We start from the raw sequence: 20,702 nt of genomic DNA on the forward strand, positions 1-20,702 counted from the left end.
AAGTGGACGACAGTGGTGCTGCCGTCTGAGGGGATTCCGTCACTTGACTGAAGGTGGTGGACAGTGCTCCCGTTGTGCTCAAGCAGCTCATGTCTTCCTCACAGCAGAGCACACGGACATGGTAGTTCAGACAGGTTTGGTTGTTGGCCTGCTTGCTATTCCTGCAGATGAGTCCAAAGTCCACATTACACACCACCTCCTGGCCCAGCTGCTGGAAGGACATGTTGGGGAAGAGGATGGCTTCACATTCAATGTCCACAGGTTTCTTGCATACCTGGATACCTGTCTTGTTTCTAATATGATAGTAGGTCTCAATATCTCCCCCAAACGGGCCAGGTTGAGGTTTGTCACTGTCCAGCCAATCTGTCCAGGTGCATTGAAACTTGCAGCCTGTGGAAGTGGTCCTTGTAGTTGTAAGGGCTGGCGAGAGACCAGTGGATAGCCATGATGAGGTTTGAGTCTCTCTGGGTGTGGTTGTGGCTGTGGAAGAAGCCATGCTGAGGACTGTGGTTTTTCCAGGGGATGAAATAGATTCTGTGGTGCTGGTGCTGGTGGATATGCTGGACACAGGCCAGGAAGTATGTGTTATTGACCTGGAACTGGCAGTGGTGGCAGTCCGTGGTGTGGGGGGTGAGCCTGCAGTGGTGGTCGGTCCCTGGCAGTGGCTCACACTGCAGCACAGCACCCGGATCATGTAGTTGTAGCACATGTCAAATTTGCCTTTCTGGTCCCTGTTGCGGCACACCAGACCAAAGTTGACATCACATGTCACTTCCTGACCCAACATGTCCAAACTCATGTCAGGGTAGTTCTGGGCCTCACACTGGATGCCCTGAGGCTGTTCACAAACATCTGCCCCAGTGGCCCTGATCTTCTCATATGTCTCAATGTCTCCTCCCTCGCTGTCAGACGTGGGGTAATCAGTGTCAAGCCATCCTGTCCACTGACATTGGGGTTGGCAGGTGGTAGAGGTCACAGGCGTGCTGACCGTGTGTGTGATCGTGCCGGCTGCTGAAGTGGACGTGGTCTGTGTCCTGGGTGCTTCTGTGGTGCTGGCTGAGGGAGCGCCAGTGAGCTCTGGGGTAGTCTTGGAATGTGTAATTGCTCTGCTCGTGGAGGTCGCCATGGCTGAGCTCATGGTGGTGCTTCCAGGAGGGGAATAGGATGGTCCAGGTGTGGTCAGAGAGGTAGAGAAGGTTGTCCCTCTGGCCAGGGAAGTCCTTGAGGTTGTTGCTGAGAATGTGTTGGTGGCGTGAGGACTGCTGGGAAGTAGGGAGTGCCCTTGAGAGGTGGACCTGGTTGTCACCACTGACGGGGTCCCAGAGGATTCTGGGCTCCTGGGATGCTGAGTAGTCTTTGAGGTGGCTGTCAGAGAAGTGCTGGGTCGGGATGACACACTTGCAGTCAGGATCCCAGAGGTGGGCATCTCTGAGCCCCTGGAGACACTGATGGTGGAGTCTGAAGGAGACCGGGTCTCAACTGGACTGGTGTTGGGATAAGGCTTGGAGGACAGGGTCTGGGTAGCAGTGGTGGCAGTCCGTGGTGTGGGGGGTGAGCCTGCAGTGGTGGTCGGTCCCTGGCAGTGGCTCACACTGCAGCACAGCACCCGGATCATGTAGTTGTAACACATGTCAGATTTGCCTTTCTGGTCCCTGTTGCGGCACACCAGACCAAAGTTGACATCACATGTCACTTCCTGACCCAACATGTCCAAACTCATGTCAGGGTAGTTCTGGGCCTCACACTGGATGCCCTGAGGCTGTTCACAGACATCTGCCCCAGTGGCCCTGATCTTCTCATATGTCTCAATGTCTCCTCCCTCGCTGTCAGACGTGGGGTAATCTGTGTCAAGCCATCCTGTCCACTGACATTGGGGTTGGCAGGTGGTAGAGGTCACAAGCGTGCTGACCGTGTGTGTGATCGTGCTGGCTCTTGAAGTGGACTCTGTTTGTGAGGTGAATACTGATGTTGGGCTGGATGTGACAGGGCTGGTGGCTGAGTTTGTGGACCCAATGTGATGTGAAGTGGCCCTCCTTTTTGAGGTGAATGTCACTGTTTGTCTTGAGCTGTGAATTGTATCCAGGGATGTCTCTTTCCCTTCGGTGGTCCACGAGGGTGTGGACTTTGACACTGAGGATGCTGTCTGAGTACTGTGAGTGGGCCAAGAGGACTCTCTGCTGATCTCAGGTTGGGAGTGAGTGGTGCTTGTGCCTGAGGTCAAGGTAGAACTACAGGGCACGTAATCACAGCACAGAACCCTCAGCTCGTAATTGTAGCAGAGTGGTGGACTCTGCTCACTGTTAAGACATTTCAGCCCCCAGGATGGATCACAGTTCACCTTCTGACCCAGCTTCTGTAAGTCCATGCTGGGGAACTTCTCAGCACGGCACTGGATGGCAGCAGGGCTTTGACACACCTGGTACCCTTTCTGCCTCAGGTTCTCAAATGTTTCAAAGTCCCCACCTGTCATGCCAGGCTCTGGATGGCTCTCATCATACCAAATGGACCAGCGGCAGACCTCGCGGACACACACCGTGGACACAGTGGATACAGTGGGAGCTGAGCCTGTGTGAAAGCGATAGAAGCCCTTCTCAGCCCCTCTCGTCTCAGGGCAAGGGAACAGATGACTTTTCCCTTAGCACAAGTTAGGGCTAATGCTGGCTTGTTCCAGGACCCAGCTAACAGTCTTGGGAGAGCTCATTAATTCAAGGCTCCAAGGGCAAATGGAGCCTAGGGATTTCTGTTTCCCTGATGGCAGCTCCAGCTGTTGTGCCAAGGCTTCCAGGGAAATCATAGAGGGGTGAGGACCATGGACACCAGGCAGAGCCTGGGCAACTGAACAATGGATCAGGACCCAAGATATCTCTGTAACTGGCGTTCCCTGCATTGGCCACTTGTCATCTTCCCTTGTGTCAATGTGGCCAAGCCTTTCCCTGGGTTGACATAATAGTTTCATGTTCAGGAGCTTCCAGTGAACCTGGTATGGTCTCACCTGTTGTGGTATGGGGTGCCAAGGTAGTGGTGAATATGAACGGTGTGGTGGACGAGACTGCAGGGCACTCTTCTGTTGTGCGTATGATTGTCCCATTGTCTTTGCAGATGGCCACTAAGCATGCACCAAGGCCATCCGTGGTGTTGTAGACAACATCATCGTAGTGGTAGGTACGGCCCTCATAGGTGCATATGCAGGCTGGGGGTTAGATGTATTGGCTCAGCTTTATCAGCCTTCAGCCTTCTTCCAACCCCAAACCCACAGGCTTTGCTTACCTGTAAGGTTGTGAACACACTTGAGGCCATCAGGGGTGCAGAGACTGGAGGGAAGACAGGGGCTCTGAGGACCCACGAGCATCCCCTAGCTGATGCATGCTTTTGCCCTCCCCTGCCCTTTCCCAACACTCTGGGTCCCCTCTCACCAGCTCTGGCAGTTCTCTGCTGTAGGGACCTGTGTGCCAATATCATGGTAGTTTCCATCATCATCATAGCATCCACACTGGGCCACACACTTCATCTGGTCCTCATTGAAGAAGGGCTGACTGGGTGGGCATTGTGGGTAGCAGCCTAGAGCAGGCAGGGATCACATTGACTTTCTATCCTCTTGGGCATGTATCCAGCTGCCCAGTTCCCAATCAGTGGCAGAGAACCCAGTGGTCTACCCTAGTACCATGCATGGAGTTAGAGGCCTGAAGGCCTCCACCAGCACATTCTGCCCTTACCTTCCAGGCCTGGCAGGTCAACAAGGCAGTGTCCAGCAGGGTTTCGACAGGTCTTCAGACAGGGGGCTCCACAGGGCTGGTAATGCCATTCACATTCCCCGTGAGGGTTATAGTAGTCACAGAAAAGAGCTGAGCACAGAAGGGAGAGTCTACTATACCTCATGACTACACCCAGACATACAGGCCTTGGGTTAGGCAGATGGCCTCCTTGGGTCCATTCCCTAACCCAGATCCTGGGGCCCCCCACCTCAGCTACTTCATATCACGTGTCAAAGAACCATGTGTGTATCTAGATCTGTGCACACCTATATAAATACATACATGTACACATACACACATCATAGTGGCCAGAATCTAAACCAGGAGGGAAGTACAGAGCTGCCTCCCACCTCATTCACAGTCCCACCCTTCAGTACCACGGACAGTGCCCTACTCACGGCAGATGTCTGGTGTCCTCCAGGACAAGCACACGCCCACATCACGGCAGGCCTGGGCATAGGCAGCCACAGCAGTGCAGAAACACTCGCAGTCACCCCCTGAGTCACAGGCACACACATCATGCACACAAGCTTCGTAATACTTGGTAGAGTCAACCTGGAATGGAGGAGCCAGGGTGCCACTCAGGGAGGACAGCGAAGTCTGCCCAAGAGACAGATGAATGTGGGGGAGGATACGGAGCTAGTTGTAGTCCAGTCCCCGCACTATGGGAATGGTGATTTGGTACTGTGGCTCCTATCAGATTGTCCCAAGTGGGAACTGTCCAACACTACCTTTCCAACTCACTGTGCACCCACAGACTTGTACACCCACATATCCATAACCTGCCACTTGTGCGCCCATACACGTGTGCAGCGATTCACCTGCCTGAATATATACCTGCGTACCTGTCCACATGTGTACCTATCTATTTGGCCATCTGTGCACCTGCTCAGCTGGAAAACCATGTACCTGCCCACCTGTGCACATACCTGATTGTACACCGGTGTACCTGCCTACCTGTGACCCTTCGCATTTGTCTGCGTGTGTACCTGCCTACCTAACTACTTGCATATCTGCCTGTCTATTGACCTGTGCACTTCCCCTCCTGTCCATATGTGCACCCATCCACTTGCACAGCTGCTCACCTACATACCACTGTGTACCTGCCTACCTACACCTGCATAGACTCTACCTGCACACTCACCCATACCACTGCATGCCTAGACATCTGCCCCACTTTCCCACTTGCACCTGCCCACCTGTACACCCTCACTAGTAGTCTTTGGATCCTTTGACTTGGGTCTGGTCGCCCAGTTTACAGTCTTGCACTGTGGTCCTACTTCTGTCCTTCTACTCCTGCCTCAGTGCACTGGCCCCATCCTATAACTTCATATAGGATGCCTTCCTATAGCTGACTTGTCCCCTGAACTGCTGTTCCCATGATTCCTAGTGGCTTTCTACTTGGCTTTTTGGTGTTAGCTTCTCCATGACCACCCTGCTACCTCACTCCAGTGGAGGATCACTAGGAGACAGCAAACTTTGTCTCTTATCCATTTGAGATAGCTGGTACCTGGAACCCACCTGAACTTCCATACCCCTGAGAACATGCCCCAAGGAAATAGTGATGGAGACTCATCTGGCATTGCTTAACTTCCAGACTGGCGCAGTTGTGGGACATGTGGTTAGCACACCCCAGCATGGGAGAGTTGTCTAATCTGTGGAGCAGAGGGCCCACTACTCACACTGTGCCAGCTGGAAGACCCCAGAGTAAATTCAAGTTCTTGCTTTTGCCACTAAAGGCACATCCAAGTCAGCATTGTCAGGCCATGGTGAACCAAGCCATGGAGCAGGGTAGCCAGAAAGACTGCTGGCCACCTGCCCACAAGGTTAGCTGTGGAGACCTGGGGTGCTCGGTACAAATGAGTCGCACTGGGTACCCATGACCCTGCATGAGCACGTTCTGGTCATGGCCAGAAAGCCTGTGTTGTGAAACCACTTTCCTAGCTGAACACTTGAGTCTTGGCTTTAGTAACGGGGAATAGACTTTGGAACTCCCACTTCCTCTGGGAGAGTTCTGATGGTGTTCCTGATGCACACTGAACAGGTTTGGGGATCATCCAGGAGGATGAAGAAGGTGCCTCACTGAGAGCCATGATTGGAGACTGTAGTCAAGGACTGGTCCCAGAATAGTGGAGGGGACTCCATGCTGGGGATCTATGCATAAATTCCCACCTATTTCGTGGGAGATTTAGACCTAGAACTTGAAAACCCAGGGTCATGGACCATATGCTCTGACTGGGTCAAGGTGGTCCTCAGAGGCCCTCTGGGTGTCTAGTCCAATGAGACTCAATTCCTCCCAGGAAGAAGCAGGCAACTGCAAGCCCTAGGAACCAAGGCCAGGTCCTACCTGGGAGTGGCAGGCGGCAAAGGTCGCACTGTTGATGATGCTGCACTTTTTCTGGGCCCAGGACTTGCGGTAAGGGTTGGCAGTGCAGGGGTCCTTGGGAACTGGGGCATCTGGGCAGGATGGAGAGAACTTCCAGCTGTTTCCAAACTCCAGCACATCGCCCACCACAGACTGGCTGCGTGTGGTGAAGTCATTGATGGCGTTGTCGTCAAAATTCCCACACAGGCCACAGACCCTTCCCTGCAGACACACGAGCAGAGAGAATCTTGAGAAGGTTAGGGGAGCTGGCACAGAGCCTGGCTTGGGAGTAGAACACAGGGAGAACCCATTTCCCCTGGATTGTACCCTGCGAACTTGCAAATGGATGTGGGAAGTGGGTCCTGGGGCAGGTGGGTGAACTGAACTTATTCTCTTTAGAAGATTCTGTCTCTGCACAGGCCTGTGTGGGCTGGTTTATCAGTCATGATTCCAGCACACCCATTATGCATTGCGATTTTAACTTGTCCTTCTTGGAACCTGGTGTTGTGTGTGGTCTCGGTGATGAGGGCTTTCAATGTCAGCTGTCAGCCCTAGACCAATCTTAGCTGGGTCTAGAAGCAGGGTGCATGGTGGCCACACTTGCCTTGTAATGCTGCTGCAGTCGGACAAACACACTGGTCTTCCTGTCCCAGGACACGACTATCCCACTGCGGATCTCAGTGACCAGGAAAATGCCCATGTATCTGATCTTGTATGGAGGGTCCCCACTTGGCCCTCTCTCTACCACCTTGAAGTTACCCTCATGAAGAATCAGCTCATAGCTCTGTAGATGGAGAGATATAGGGCAACAGTGTCAGGGAATTGGGAGACCGGGAGCTTGCCTGCTGCCCTTGGAGGAGGACTCAACAGATGAAGACTCACTGAGGAGTAGGGAAACTCAGGCCGCACACTTATAGATCTCCAAAGGCTCACATGTGCAACGCTGCCTTATACCATCCCCCACCCACCTCAGAGCCAGCTGAGGAAATGCTTCATTGAGACCCAACTGTCTCAATTTTCTCAATTAGTGATCAGTGAAGGAGGGCCCAGTCAATGGTGGGTGGTGCCATCCCTGGGCTGGTGGTCCTGGATTCTATAAAAAGCAGGCTGAGCAAGCCAGGGGAAGCAAGCCAGTAAACAGCATCCTCCATGGCCTCTGTATCAGCTTCTGCCTCCAGGTTCCTGCCCTGCTTGAGTTCTTGTCCTGACTTCCTCCAATGATGGACTATGATCTGGAAGTGTAAGGTGAATAAACCCTTTCCTTCCCAACTTGCTTTTGGTCATGGTGTTTTATTGCGGCAACAGAAACCCTAACTAAGATACACCCCAAGCCAGCAGCTCTGCTTTCTACCTTGAATTCTGACTTCCTTTTGCCAGAAGTGGGGTACTGAGTATAATATCCCTCCCAAATATACACATGATTCTGAGGACTTTAAAATAACACTTTACTAGAAAAAGAGCCTTTGGAGGATCTTGAGATGGGTTTTCTGAAATTACCTGGGTGTCCCCTAAGCCCAGTGACTGTCCTAACAATGACCAGAGACATATAGACACAGAGCAGAAGGTCATGAGTAGAAAGGCAGACTGGAGTGATGCCACAAACCAAGGACTGCTGGAACCTCTAGCCCAGAAAGGCAGGAACGCAGTCCTGCTTGCCTTGATCTAATCCTGGCTCCAGTTTGGAAGACGATAGTTTGCTATTATAAGTCCTGGGTTTGGGTCACTTGCTATCCTGTCCTTGAGAATAGCTGATGGCTGGACAACCAGAGGTAACACTGCAGAGGGAGGGACGCAGTCCCCGGTGGCTCTAAGTATACTATCACCTCCACAAAGATCTTGATGGCCTTGGAACATGTGGTTCCTGTGGTCCCACAAGGGACATTCTCAGTGACAATACGAAAGGTCCCATCAGTACTGGTGTTGCCTCTGCAGTAGTCCTGAGAAGGAAAAAGATGAGGCTCTGGTCACAGCTCAGAAATAAGTGGTGGGAAGGATAGAGAATGGTGACTCATTGGCAGGGGCCAGGGACCACACACCTGAGCCAAGGTATACTCGCAGCTGCCTTCAAAGATGTAGCGTTCACCATCAAAGGTAACAAAATGGCCATCCCCATAGGCCACACATGAACCCATACAAGGTTGGTTAGTGCACTCCCACCGGCGGTTCTTGCAGGTACTGTGAAAGTAGAAGTCATTACTGACAAGGGTATTGTCCCCTGAGACTGGCTGTCCCTGTCCTGTGCCAGCGTGCCACTTCACTTAGGGGATCAAGCTCAGATTACATCAAGCCTTGGTCTTGTATGGGTGTGTATATGGTCACCCCCACTGGAGAAATAGCCCTTCCTTCCCAGAATGGGGTCCTCTGAGTACCTTGGTTCCCAAGAAACATGCTGAGGCCCCTGAAATGCCAAGGCCGTCTCAGACCAGTGTCCCTGCAGATACCCTCTGAGGGTCCCGGAACTTCTGACATGCCAAGGACATCTCAGACCAGTGACCCTGCTGATACCCTGTGAGGGTCCCTGAACCTCTGATATGCCAAGGACATCTCAGACCAGTGACCCTGCTGATAACCTGTGAGGGTCCCTGAACCTCTGACATGCCAAGGACATCTCAGACCAGTGACCCTGCAGATACCCTCTGAGGGTCCTGGAACCTCTGACATGGCAAGGACATCTCAGACCAGTGACCCTGCAGATACCCTGTGAGGGTCCCTGAACCTACCAGTTATTGCAGTCTACCCGGATGCTCTCCCCAGGTCTATAGGTGGCCTCATTGTGTATGCAGGGGCAGTCCTCCTCTGCGATGCAGCCCCCATTCCCGTCTGCTACCAGCCCTGAGGGACACACACAGCCTGAGACGCAGTGTGTGCTGAACTGTGGACACAGGTAGCCTGGTCAGGGACTGAAACAACATCCTGTTCCCTCAGCCCTATTCAGGTGCCCAGGACAGCAAGCAAGGAGACGCTTGTCCTTTGAACGCCCAAGAGGAGGCCAAAACCCAAAACCACTGACTTTTCAGTGATATCCCCCCCCACTCTTCCTGTAGCTTAGAATGGTGGATGAAGGTTGGTGTTGCACCAAGAGAACTCACACATTCCACATCCAGTGTGTGGCAGCTTCTGAGGCATTCAGACCCTTGGTCACCAACTGAGGCGTTGTTACAGTCCAGATATACCATAGGTGCCTGGCACTCTGGGGAGGACAAGCATGTGAGAGAGGCCTGGAACAGGACATTCCTGGTCTCTGTGGTCTCCGGTCTCCTGACCCTGTCTTGCTGCTTGGACTGTAGAAAGTTTAGGTCTTGCGTGACTTTGTGCTCTGTCCCAAGCACCCAGTCTGTATGGACCTGCCCCAGAGGGTATATCCCACATCCCCAAGAGCCCTACAGCCACACTGCCGCAGAGCCCACAGGCTCTCTTCCCCTCGAGCATCTTGGCACAGCAACCATGGTGAAGTACAGGCTGGTCAGGGTGGAATGGTACCTGTGTTCTGCTGCATCAGGGCTCCAAGACAGGTCAGCTTCCCCTTTTCACATGAACTACAAAAGACAGTAGGACCCCTGCTCCAGGCCCGGTATCTCCCACATTCTACCCCAGTACTCTCCATACCCCACCAAGGTCTGGGCCTCTTTGCCTCCTCCCAACACCAAGAGGATGCCTGCTGTTAGGGGTCCTTGGGAAGACCCTGGACCCCATGTTCCCATACACTAAAGGTTTAGTCTCCAGCCTATGCTAATACTAGAAGGCCACACAAACTTCCGGGTATAGAAGGACCACTAGCAACCCCCCTAACACAGACCTGTGAGGAAAAAGGATGGGTAAGGATGGTCTTTCTTACCACACCACCCCATTGTCCATAACGAACTCTCTGGGGGCCACCACAGTTCCATGGAAGAAGCAGGGGCACTCCTCATCACGCACACAGTGACCCTTGTCATTCAGGAAAGTGCCTTCAGGGCAGGTGCAGCCATCCACAGGCACAAAGGAGATGCCACAGGTGACGTCAGCTTCACTCAGAGAGCGGCAGGTAGGCTCGCAAGTGCTCACTGCATAGGAGTAGCTCTTGGTTTTGGGACAGTTGTTCATGTACTTGACTATAGGAGGAAGAAATGGTACAGGGAGATCAATGGCTGTGGGAACTGACATGGCCCTTGTTCTTCCCTGACGTAGACTAGTGACACCATTGTTGACACAATAGGACGAAAGGTTCTTGCAGACATGGGACAGGATATGATGGCTACTGCTGTCCAGGGTCCCAAGTGCCCCTGTGCCAGAGTGACAGGATCCAGGTGCCTACCGTGGGGAGGCCTAACCTGTGCCAAGGAGCCTTGGTGGCCCACAGAACACTCACAGCAGACATTGTCCCTCCAGCCACTGAGCAGCACGCCCTTGGCGGCACAGGCGTGCACATAGGAGGACAGGGCGGCACACATGCAGTCCTCGCTGTCTTCACAGTTGCACGTGTCAAACATGCAGTTCTGGGAGATAAGACATCAGGAAGTCAGGTACCTCTGTCTCCTAGGTTCCTTATTGCTCACTGGACTTTCCCATCAACATCCGTCAAACCCTGCTCAAGGCTGGACCTGTGGCTTCCTAGCGGGAGCCACCCCGTCAGAAACTTTGACGAGCAGGGTCTTGGAGGTGTGGCCTGGGATTCATATTAGGGACAGTGTCAGAAGCCACAGGGTAAAATGGCAGCCAGAATGGAGAGCAAACCAGGGTTCAGGAAGGCCTGAAGCCTAAGGCAGGGGCCCTGGGGAAGAATCTCCATAAGACAAGGGCATTGTTCTAACTGGGCTGCACATAGGGGGCTTGGATGGGATGGGCTCAGCGGGGTGTGTCAGCAAGGTGTCATGGAATTGGGTTACCTGGAGACACACCCTCGGGGATGGAATGATGTACTAAAGCTTTGGAGTGCTGTTTAAAGTGTGTCCCCTAAAAGGTACTCTGCAGTGCTCTTATCACGTCTGAATGGGGTCAACATAGAAAGAAGCCTTTATGGGGGAGCCTAGGGAGACAAGGCCGTGAAGTAGCTCGGTTCCAGCACCTGCTGTCCTTACAAGAGGGAGGTTGGGCATACACTAGGACCACTAAGGACCTTTCTGAGCTCCCAGGACCTTCTTTTTCAGCTTCTCTGTTGGTGAACCCTTTAACTGAGAAGTAAACACCAGCGTGGGCAGTGGTGGGTGGACCTGGGAGTCCAGCCTCCCAGGGCTCCTATACCTGCCCCACCCAGGTCCAGCAGACCGTGGTCTCACCGAGTAGAAGGGCACCGGGCTGACAGTGGCATGGCAGGCCGAGAAGACTCCTGAGCTTTCGGTGAGCATGGAACACCACTTCTGGGCATAGTTCTCTAGGGAAGGAAGAAATGTTGGCTGCCTCTCACCTGCTTCCTCTTCAACCCTAACGCCTCATGCCTTTCTGTCTATGTGGGAATTCTCTGAGCCCTTCCCCCAGGGGTTTTGTAGCCCCAGAGATCAGGAAGGGCTGTTGGAATGGCCGAAGACTAGAGAGGGTGCTTACCCGTCTCCACGCTGTATGAACAGGGGTCCTCAAAGGTGTTCTTAGAATTGGGGCAGGAGGCTTGAGTCTTCCAGGTGTTGGAGAAGGCGGCTCCTGTGCCCTCCACTACCCCACTGAGGGCTGTGAAGTCATCAGCCTGGTTCTGGTTGAAGTTACCACACAGGCCTAGTGACCGGAGTCAGGAGGTCAGCAGGTTGTTCAACCTGGCCACTCTCCCCAGGGTTGTCGCCCCTCTAAGCACCATCAAAGGAGGACTGGGAAGAAAGACCCTCTCTAGTGCTTCATTCTACAACTGCCCACAGATGAGCCCCTAATAGCTAGCCCCCAGCGAATCTGCCCTCCCAGGCCACTCCACGGGTTACTGGGCAGATGTCAAGTGTGCTGGGTGGTTCAGGGGTCTCCACTGAGCTCTGGAGCCAGTGCTTCCCAATCCCCTCCACAGGACATCCCACTTCACAGCCTAGAGTTAGGGTGGATCTCATCCCCACCAGTCTCCCCGCCACGGTCCCACCCTCAAACCCGCTGGTGCCTCACCACACATCTGGCCATGGTAGGAGGGGTCCAGCCTGACAAACACCTGCATGATGGGCACCAGCTGCACCTGCAGCTGCAGTCCCATGCCTGTCTGCACCACGATGAAGAAGGATGATGGGCTGAAGATGGTGACATTGGCTGTAAGGGGAGAGGGGTTAGACACGCTGGGAGTTGGCCCATCACACACGGCAGTGCTGGCTGACCCAGGAGGGGGGCACCAAAAAAATCCCATGCTCAAAGCTCCCGAATGTGCATGGTTATAAATGGCTGCCAGCTGCCCCGAGGGGGCATGGTTGCACTGCCTGATGTAGGATTCCCATTGAAGCAGGGATAGCAACTTGTCACCCCAGGGGAAACGCTAGAGCTGCCTGAGGCCACAAAGAGCTCACTGGGAGCTAGACTCTACTCAGTGCTGAAATATGATTGCACACTGAAAGTGCCAGCCTTGGCTTGCTGTCCCAGGGAGCCACACACCTGCTGACATGGGAAGCTGAGTAAAGATGGAGTTCAGGAACACAGCACCGTTGGCCTGGATCCGGATGACCTGGTCGCGTGTGGTGGACACAGTCAGTACCCACAGGGCCCAGCCAGCCACTTATAGGAAGAATTCTGGCAGAATCCTCCTCCCCAACCCAGTGACAGAGCTAGGATGGAAGCTCAGGCCCGCCCTAGCAGTAGGTTCTCTCCACAGGGGTGGTGGCTGTTCCTACCTGAGGACTTAGAGAGGGAGTAGCAACCTCTCTTTACTCTGGCCAGTCTCTACTCCCCATGCTTCCCTAATCTGTCACTTGCAGCCCATAATGTGGTGGTCATCAGAGTCCCAGTGCTCACCATGTCCCCGCTATTGAGGTTGAGGGTAACTGCTTTGAGGCAGTTCTCAGTATCCGTCAATCCACATTTTCGCAGATCGACCAGCACAGTGAAGCCGCTATCTGCACATTTCTGTCAAGAAACCCAAGATGTGGAGTTGGATGTGGAGTTCTCTTATGCATGACCTCTCAAGGCCTGGAGGGGTTCTGGAGGTATCCTCGGGTCCCTGGTTCACCATAGGGAGCTTGTTATGGGCCTGGGACTTCCCTGTCAGCATAGAGGTTCTCCATGACCTTCGCCCCTGCTGTGGACCCTCACAGAACCCTGTGGGCCAGGATTGCGGCCGTACCTTGGACAGAACATAGCTGCAGTCCCCATGCACATTGTAGAGTTTCTCATCATAGGTGAAGACATGGGACCCGCCTTGCACAGAGCAGGTGCCGGGGCACGGCAGGTCCTGGCACTGCCACAATCCCCCAGAGCAGGTGCTGTGGGGGAGTCCATTAGCAGAAGGGTTTACAGCGGTAAGAGACAAGCCTCACCCTGCACACCTCCACAAAGGTGGTTAAGCTTACCAGGAGCTGCAACTGGTGTTGAAAGACTCTCCAGGGGCATAAGTGTGGCCACCATGGGTGCAATGGCACTGCTCCAGGGGCAGGCAGCCCAAGTGTCTGATGTCATCCAGCACAGTGCCTGGAGGAAGGGACAGTGGTTACAGATGCTCCCGGTACAGGTAACATGGGGCAGCTTGCCTCCAAGACAATCCCAGTCCTAGGCAGCAGGAAGGGCCCCTCGTCTAGAATGCTGCCCCAGCCTGAACTATTGGTATAAGCTCCTCTGGGCCTTAGTTTCCCCACCTGAACTCAAGGACTAAAAGCACCTGTTTTCTGTACATAGATCATCAGATCTCATCCTTGTTAATAATCAGTGTCCATCCTGCCTTTAACCTTGGGATGCAACCCCTAGCCAGGCCTATTGCCATTAGGAGTGGAGAGGATCAGCTGAGGGGGAGACCATAACCCCAAAGGTAGCCATGGAGGGGCACAGGGCCTGCCTGGGGGACAGAAGCAGCCATCCATGCAGTGATCCTCGCAGAGTTGAGAGCGTTGGGGGTTGGAGCAGGTATCCACGCAGGGCGAGCTGCACTCCTGGTGTTCCATGTTGAAGGGGCATGTCCAGTCTGTAACAGAGATAGCTCTTGACCTAGGAGAAGTGGGTCCTAACTGCTGCAGTCAGTGGGAGCCATGCCCACTCTCTGCTCCCATGTCCACTGAGGTCCCAGAGCACCATCTGCTAAGTAAAGCAGCAGGCTAGAGAGCAGGGACCCAACACTTCTCATACCTCCTTCTCTACCTATGGCCACTTGAGGCCACTGCTCTCCAGGAGGTCCTGCCTCAAGGTTCTGGAACCATATCTTGTTGCTGTGCTCAGGGACACAACTGAGTCCCCACTCTGAGACCAACAGCAGAACCCTCAGGTACAGCATCTTCCTCTCAACCTCTCCACTACCTCTCTTTCCCTGGCATTCACCCCTTCTGTGGCCCTTAAGTGATTCTCTTATCTTGACTTCCTAGTCATGGTCTAAGCTCAAGACCTCTAGTGAGGAACTCACTGCAGAGATCAGGACTCCTCCAGTTCTGCGGATGGCCTCCTGCATGGGCACACTGGCGGGAATATTCAGCAAAAGTGGCGCATGGGCATGTGGGGCAGCGGCACAGATCCTGGACACAGGCATCCAAGTACATGTTGACATCTACCAGGGCAATACACTCGGCAAAGGCAGGCCCAAGCAGGATGCGGCGGCAGATGTCCTCCTGGGGAGTACAGAGAGGCTAAGCATCTTCTGACCCTCAAACAGGATTGCCATGACACTTGTAATAGGAACCCTGCCCTTCCTAGGCCATACAGGAAGCCCCTCTTCACCTGGAGGTTCCTTCCACCTATACATCCATTTGTCTGTCTGTCCATCCATCATCTATCCATCCATTCATTATCCACCCATCATCCATCTACCATCTGTCTGTCATTCATTAATCACTCAGCTACCCCTCCATCCACCAATCACCTACTTCATCCATCCATCCATCCATCCATCCACTCATCTATCACTCATCTACCCATCCATCAACCATCCACCCATTATCCATCCACCTTCCTTATACATTATGCTATCCAAATGTTGTGCTGTGCCTGGGTATAGAGCTCTGCTTGGCTCTGAGGGAGTGACCCAGGGCTCTCTGTTCCTCCCACCTCCTATTTCAAGGCTCCAAGACATGCTGACTTGTGACTTGTGCACCCAGGCGAGTGCAGAATGCACTCCAGTGTTGTGATTCAGAAGACAGAGAAATAAAGATAACGCCAACCCTCAGGTGGCCCCCATGGACTCAGTGCTGCTACTTAACCCCTTCCTACTCCAGTACCCCCACTCGGCCAGGATTTGACAACATTCTCATTCACTTCACAGTTTAGGTAGGAATCAGGCTTCAGGGTTTCTGGAGTCAGACCCTAAGGATGAGTCCTCCCTGCTCATAGGAGGGGTTCCTTGAGGGTCCACCTTGGACCTCTGTGTGGTGGTGGGTACACATCTCCACACACATCACTTACACACAGAGAACTTGTATGGTGAGTGGGTTGTGACTTCCATCAAAAATGTGATCCATTTGGTCCCACGGGGGAAAGCCAACTTGGCCCGCCTCCCTCAGGCCCCAGCAGCAATTTCCTGAGGGCTCAGAGGCCAGAGGCCATTCTCTGACTGTTCAGGAGCAGGAAAGCTCTCACTGTCTTGTCACCCAAAGATGTTCCACAGCCTTTGGCCAGGAAGTTCTCTGGTATTCTATCAGTTGATGCATGCCGCGCACTGTCCCCAGCCTTGGGAGCTGTGGTATGATCAAGGTGCTCACCCTATCTGTGCAATTGCTGACCGCTGAGGGCAGGGTGTCCTGGCACTGCTCAGTAGGACCATCCAGCTTCTGCAGGTTTCCAAACTGTATAGGGGTCAGCCTGGTGTCTGCAGGAGGGAGAACTCACAGTCAGGAGATAGACTTCCGGAGGTAGCTATCAGAGGACTCTATCTGGATCTCTCTCTCTCTCTCTCTCTTTCTCTCTCTCTCTCTCTCTCTCTCTCTCTCTCTCTCTCTCTCTCTCTCACACACACACACACACACACACACACACACTTCCATCCTCAATGTCTCTGCAACACCCCCGTCCCTCCTGGACTTCCTTGATTCTCTGTCCCTTGGGACCACCTAGCCTGAAGACTCAATGGTACTCACTGTGGGCGTAGAACTCGTTGACAGCTGGGAGCCCGTTGAAGTCGCCGCACAGCCCACACGTCTGGTTAGTATATTTGGAGTCCAGCTCCAGCTGAGAGGGGGAGACAGAGCAACTCCAGCCTCAGGGCTTCTGCTTTGGCTCTAAGGCTTACCTGGTAGCTTCCCACCCCACTTGCCCAGGGGACCATAGGAGATATTCCCCCGATAATCTGTAGGGGCCCTATAATAGGTCCCTAGAGAAGCTGTGGGTGAACTGTGAGGTTATGGGGGAGACTGTAGGAAGCCAGGGGTGACTCTGAGAGTTTATGAAATCTGTGGGGAGCTTTGTGGGGTCTATGGAAACTGTGAGGGGTTATAGAGGAGAATGGGGGGGTGTGGGAAACGGGAGATTCTGGGGATCTGTGGAACTAAGAGGGGATTATGTGAGGCTGTAAGGGCCTGTGTAAGGCTTATATAGGGTTATTGGGAGGGCTGTAGGGAAATGTGGGTTAATGTCCTTACCAGAGCACTGTCTTCATTCCACAGGAAGGTGAGGACTAGCCGGATGCTGACCTTCACATACCCACTGGTCTTCTCCATCAGAAGACCTGCACGGCTGTAGGGCAGCCCCACCCTAGGCAGAAAGTTCTGGTCTTCCTTCAGTGTGGTATGAGCAGGGGCTGTCCTCCCCACTTGCTCTGCTCCTGACCCCTCCCCAGAGGACCAAGTGGGGACAGAGCAAGGTCTAAAGGCCTGGCTTGAACATGCTTCTTCCCAAGACCCAACTCACCGCTGTCCGTCCACCAGGACAGAGCCATTGGCCAGCTCAATCACCAGCCCCTGGGCCCTGAGGACCACATGAGTGACCACGGGCCTGGAGCCCTCAAGACCACGGCGCAGTTGGATGTTGAAGTCCTCGTAGGTGGCCCCGCAGTGTGAAGAGAAGACATAGTTACAGAGGCCGGGGAAGTGGAACATGTCACCGTCGAAGGTCTTGTAGTGGAAGTCACCCCACGTGCTGCACACCCTCCCATTGTGCGCCAGGTTTGCGGCTACAGGGAAACAGACGGAGTCACCACTGATAGCCAGCACTCCTTACCCAGCTACCTAAGGGACAATCTCCTGGGGCCACAGCAGTATCTTTGGAGCAGAGAAACCAACTACCAATAGCTCCATGGGCCAGTTCTCTGCTATTCCACTCCCTCAGTTGCTTGGATAAAACCTGAAGACCCAGACCCATCCCTCATCCCTTTCATTTGCTGTAGTCCAGACACTCCAAGGTAGTCAATGGATGTTCACAGGTCAAGTTCCAGACGGTTTTCATAGCTGTGCAGAGGCCTCACGCTATGTCAGCTTCAATCAGACTGGCAAGCCCCCCCCCCCCGCCACGCTTCTTGGCCTGACAGGCGTAGGTATTGCCCACTTACGGCTCATGGTCGGGAAGACGGTCATGGGGGGGATGAAGGTGACGTGCTGGGTGGACGAGGATGTGGGTGCTGCAGTAGGAAGGGCCAGGTTACACTGAGACTGAGGCTGGGGCTGGGGATCTCCTCCCTGACCACCCACTCTCTTCAATGCCCACCTCAAGGAAATCGGAAAGCCTAGGACTAACAGGTTGGTTCCAGGCTATCCAGTTTCTCCATGGTCACCCCCGACCCTCCCCCTGAAACATCCCCCTGTCTACCCAGGAGCTCTTTCTCTTCTGGGTGCTCCTGTCTGTGTGTGCCCAGCGCTGCCTTCGGGCAGAACGGACTAGTCAGGAGTCTCATTGTGTTAACTGGTGTGGGGAGACCATCTGCCTGGCCCACCTGAATCCCACCCCACTCAACGCTGCCCCTGCCGCCAGAATATGACTCCCCAACCCAGAGCCTGAGCCACGTACCACTGTACACTCTCTGACCATCTCCGGTGAGTTCGGGGGGTTCTGAGCTCAGTTCTACCTGACTCTGGCTCTCTGCAGGAAAGGAGAAGACAAGTCAAGAAGAAGCCATCAGACCGTGGCCACTGCTCTGGCTTAGTGTGAGGCTCGTGGACTGGCTCTGCTCCCAGGTCAAGACCTTCCTGTAATCTCCAAAACCCTGCACAGACTTGGGCCTGGCGATTCCAACCCCATCAGTTGTAGTAGCTTTCAGTCACTAACCATCACCAAAGAGCCAGGTGTCCTCAGGAATTCTGACCCTTCCAGCCCAGGCAGTCCTTCCCCTGCAGTGGCCCTCACCACCTGCACCTATGGAGTGACACCTGGTCTTGCCAGGAGTGGGGCATATGTGCCCAGGGGCTTGAAGAAGTCAATTAGGAAACCGCATTGGTACTGGAACTGTGACCATCTGTCGGGAGGTGACGGTCAGCCCCCTCACTTGAGGCCCTTGGAAGACAAAAACTGGCTTTGTGAGGGAGAAGCCAGTCAGAGGTTTCCAAGAGGGACACAGAAGAAAGAAACCTAGGATCAGAGGCAGCCCCAGCCTGGAGCTATGGGTCAGGGCAGGTGGCAGGAGGGGTTCAGTTCTTGGTGCAGGATGTCCACTCTCAGCGGCCTGGATGGTCCATTGCCTCTGGGCAAGGCCACCTCCACACCCTCACTGCTCGAGGCCCAAGAGACAGCTTCAACCTCCACAACTCAAGCCTCCAAAGCCCGATGGCTCCTTAAGGCCAGCACTTTGCAGGAGACCATGGCCCCCAGGCCTTGACCCAGATGGCCACTCGCTCCAGTGCCATGGGCAGCGCGGCTTCCTGTTTGATTTTCCCAGCGTGTCCAGCTGACATTTGGAAACCGCAGGGACCGTCCTGTGCATTAATCCTTCCTCAAGGGCCCCGCTTGACTGCATTCCCCAGAGGGCATGGCCTCTCCCTCTGTCCATTACTGATCCCAGATCCACAGCCTCTCCCAAATGTTCCTGGCCCAGCCTTTCCGCTGCCATCTGCTGGAGGGCTCCACGGGTGAGGGTACCACCCCCACCCCAAGCACTCCTGCTCTATGCTAGTCTCCCTCAGGCTGAGATCTCTCCGTCTCCACTTAGCCAGAGAGTTGTCAGCCACCCCCGCCCCCCCCACACACACACAACATCTTGATCTGGGTTACTGCTTCCCATCCGGACAAAAACCAGATCCCCTTTACGTGAGGGCCCAGCCTCTCGCCCTTACCCCAGGCACAGCTGACACAGAAACACGCTCCCCCAACCCAGGGCTTAAAGTTGCCCTTCCCAAGTAAAGCGAGTGGGAAGGAGGGCTGACTTCGCCAGGTAGGCGCAGCACTCTGACAGACAGGACCCGGCTTAGGGAGAGCCACATTGTGGAGGGAGGGAGAAGGCCCAGGAGAGCAGTTCCCAGTCAGCAGATAGCCTTGGAAGCAAGAGAGACAACCATGGCCTCTCTTGCTCTCCAAGAATGGGCTTTGGGGACCCCACCCTCCTTCACTGTCTGTCTTCTTTTCACAGATTCAGGAAGCCTGGAGCTGAGGTTCCCTAGTCTAGGGAGTACAGCTTGGAGGGGTCATGACACCTGGGGATTCAAGCTAGCTCTGCTTGCTTACAGCTGAGCCCCGTGGGAGCCGTCTTTCCAATACTGCTGACAGCCTTAGTATTGCGGCTTTCTCAAGAGCAAACCAGCAGGGAAAGCAGCTTTGCTGACAAGGGTCACACAGCCCACCTGACTCAGTTCTGGGTTCAGACCACAGCTCTGGGTATCGGATCCATCTGATCTGGCTCCAGCCCTAAGACCCAGAGGCAGAATCTACTTCACCAAGGAGGCCCCAGCCTTGGTTCTTGTGACCCCCAGCAGTTGGTGGGAGAGCAGGGCCTGTCCTTGCTAGGAGTCTCTGTCCTTTCTAATTCTGATGCAGACCTCTCTGACTCAGAAAGACCTCATTTCTGTTTCATTTCCAAAGCCAAGACTGTCATGGGGTTTTCACCCACAGGGTTGATACCTTGAGGCTTAAAGCACCCAACTTCATCGAGACGCCTCCATCCAAGCCAGGCCCTTAGGCTGCTGACGGGGCTAGAGGGTGGGACATAGGATCCAGAGCCCAGAGAACTGCAAGACCTGGGACCATGGAGTTGGGGACAGTGGGAGATGCCTGTCGTCTCAGGAGGGAAAATCCCCAGGTGGAAGTCATCTCTCTGGGAAGATGGTTTTTAGAGAGCAAGGGGCTTCGACCTTACCTGTTGGCCATATCGTGAATAAGGCCACAGAGGCCCAGACCAGAGCCCAGTTCCAGCTCCTGCTGCCCATCCTAGGGACAGCACAGAGGGCAGGCAGGAGGGACTGAGACAAGGCACAGCTCTCTGGGGGCCTGGACTTATGTAGCAGAAGACCTTGGCCCAGTGCCCAGTTCCTAGGCCAGGTAAGGCACTGTCTACTCCCTGCACAGCCACGTGTGTTTGCTCTTGGGGAGGGGCTATGGCAGGAAGAGGCCGTGGAGGAGGAAGGATTTGCAGCCTTGTGCCACCAGACAGAGGGCCCCCACCCCCT

The 20,702-nt window shown here is 54.2% G+C and overlaps 1 protein-coding gene across 1 annotated transcript in view; it reads right to left on the reverse strand.

Annotated features, from left to right (window-relative positions):
• The window catches only part of Muc5b (mucin 5B, oligomeric mucus/gel-forming), a 34,365-nt gene extending 13,903 nt beyond the window's left edge, over positions 1 to 20,462 (reverse strand). The window contains exons 1-31 of the mRNA XM_087908691.1: positions 20,393 to 20,462; positions 18,118 to 18,189; positions 17,663 to 17,731; positions 17,026 to 17,287; positions 16,758 to 16,869; positions 16,257 to 16,347; positions 15,882 to 15,988; positions 14,594 to 14,795; positions 14,036 to 14,161; positions 13,557 to 13,674; positions 13,331 to 13,469; positions 13,003 to 13,113; positions 12,646 to 12,715; positions 12,172 to 12,309; positions 11,638 to 11,802; positions 11,373 to 11,467; positions 10,466 to 10,592; positions 9,953 to 10,208; positions 9,598 to 9,653; positions 9,207 to 9,307; positions 8,838 to 8,989; positions 8,154 to 8,292; positions 7,941 to 8,054; positions 6,722 to 6,901; positions 6,100 to 6,339; positions 4,151 to 4,307; positions 3,714 to 3,842; positions 3,414 to 3,558; positions 3,268 to 3,311; positions 2,993 to 3,190; positions 44 to 2,565 (exon numbers count right to left, since the gene is read on the reverse strand). Of these exons, the coding sequence (XP_087764817.1) occupies positions 44 to 2,565; positions 2,993 to 3,190; positions 3,268 to 3,311; positions 3,414 to 3,558; positions 3,714 to 3,842; positions 4,151 to 4,307; positions 6,100 to 6,339; positions 6,722 to 6,901; positions 7,941 to 8,054; positions 8,154 to 8,292; positions 8,838 to 8,989; positions 9,207 to 9,307; positions 9,598 to 9,653; positions 9,953 to 10,208; positions 10,466 to 10,592; positions 11,373 to 11,467; positions 11,638 to 11,802; positions 12,172 to 12,309; positions 12,646 to 12,715; positions 13,003 to 13,113; positions 13,331 to 13,469; positions 13,557 to 13,674; positions 14,036 to 14,161; positions 14,594 to 14,795; positions 15,882 to 15,988; positions 16,257 to 16,347; positions 16,758 to 16,869; positions 17,026 to 17,287; positions 17,663 to 17,731; positions 18,118 to 18,189; positions 20,393 to 20,462 (6,507 nt within the window). The remainder of the gene's footprint in view (positions 1 to 43; positions 2,566 to 2,992; positions 3,191 to 3,267; positions 3,312 to 3,413; positions 3,559 to 3,713; positions 3,843 to 4,150; positions 4,308 to 6,099; positions 6,340 to 6,721; positions 6,902 to 7,940; positions 8,055 to 8,153; positions 8,293 to 8,837; positions 8,990 to 9,206; positions 9,308 to 9,597; positions 9,654 to 9,952; positions 10,209 to 10,465; positions 10,593 to 11,372; positions 11,468 to 11,637; positions 11,803 to 12,171; positions 12,310 to 12,645; positions 12,716 to 13,002; positions 13,114 to 13,330; positions 13,470 to 13,556; positions 13,675 to 14,035; positions 14,162 to 14,593; positions 14,796 to 15,881; positions 15,989 to 16,256; positions 16,348 to 16,757; positions 16,870 to 17,025; positions 17,288 to 17,662; positions 17,732 to 18,117; positions 18,190 to 20,392) is intronic.
• Positions 20,463 to 20,702: the final 240 nt, after the last annotated feature.

Source organism: Myodes glareolus, chromosome 7 (genome assembly GCF_982192425.1).
Source record: "Myodes glareolus chromosome 7, mMyoGla1.1, whole genome shotgun sequence".
Lineage (NCBI taxonomy): Eukaryota > Metazoa > Chordata > Mammalia > Rodentia > Cricetidae > Myodes > Myodes glareolus.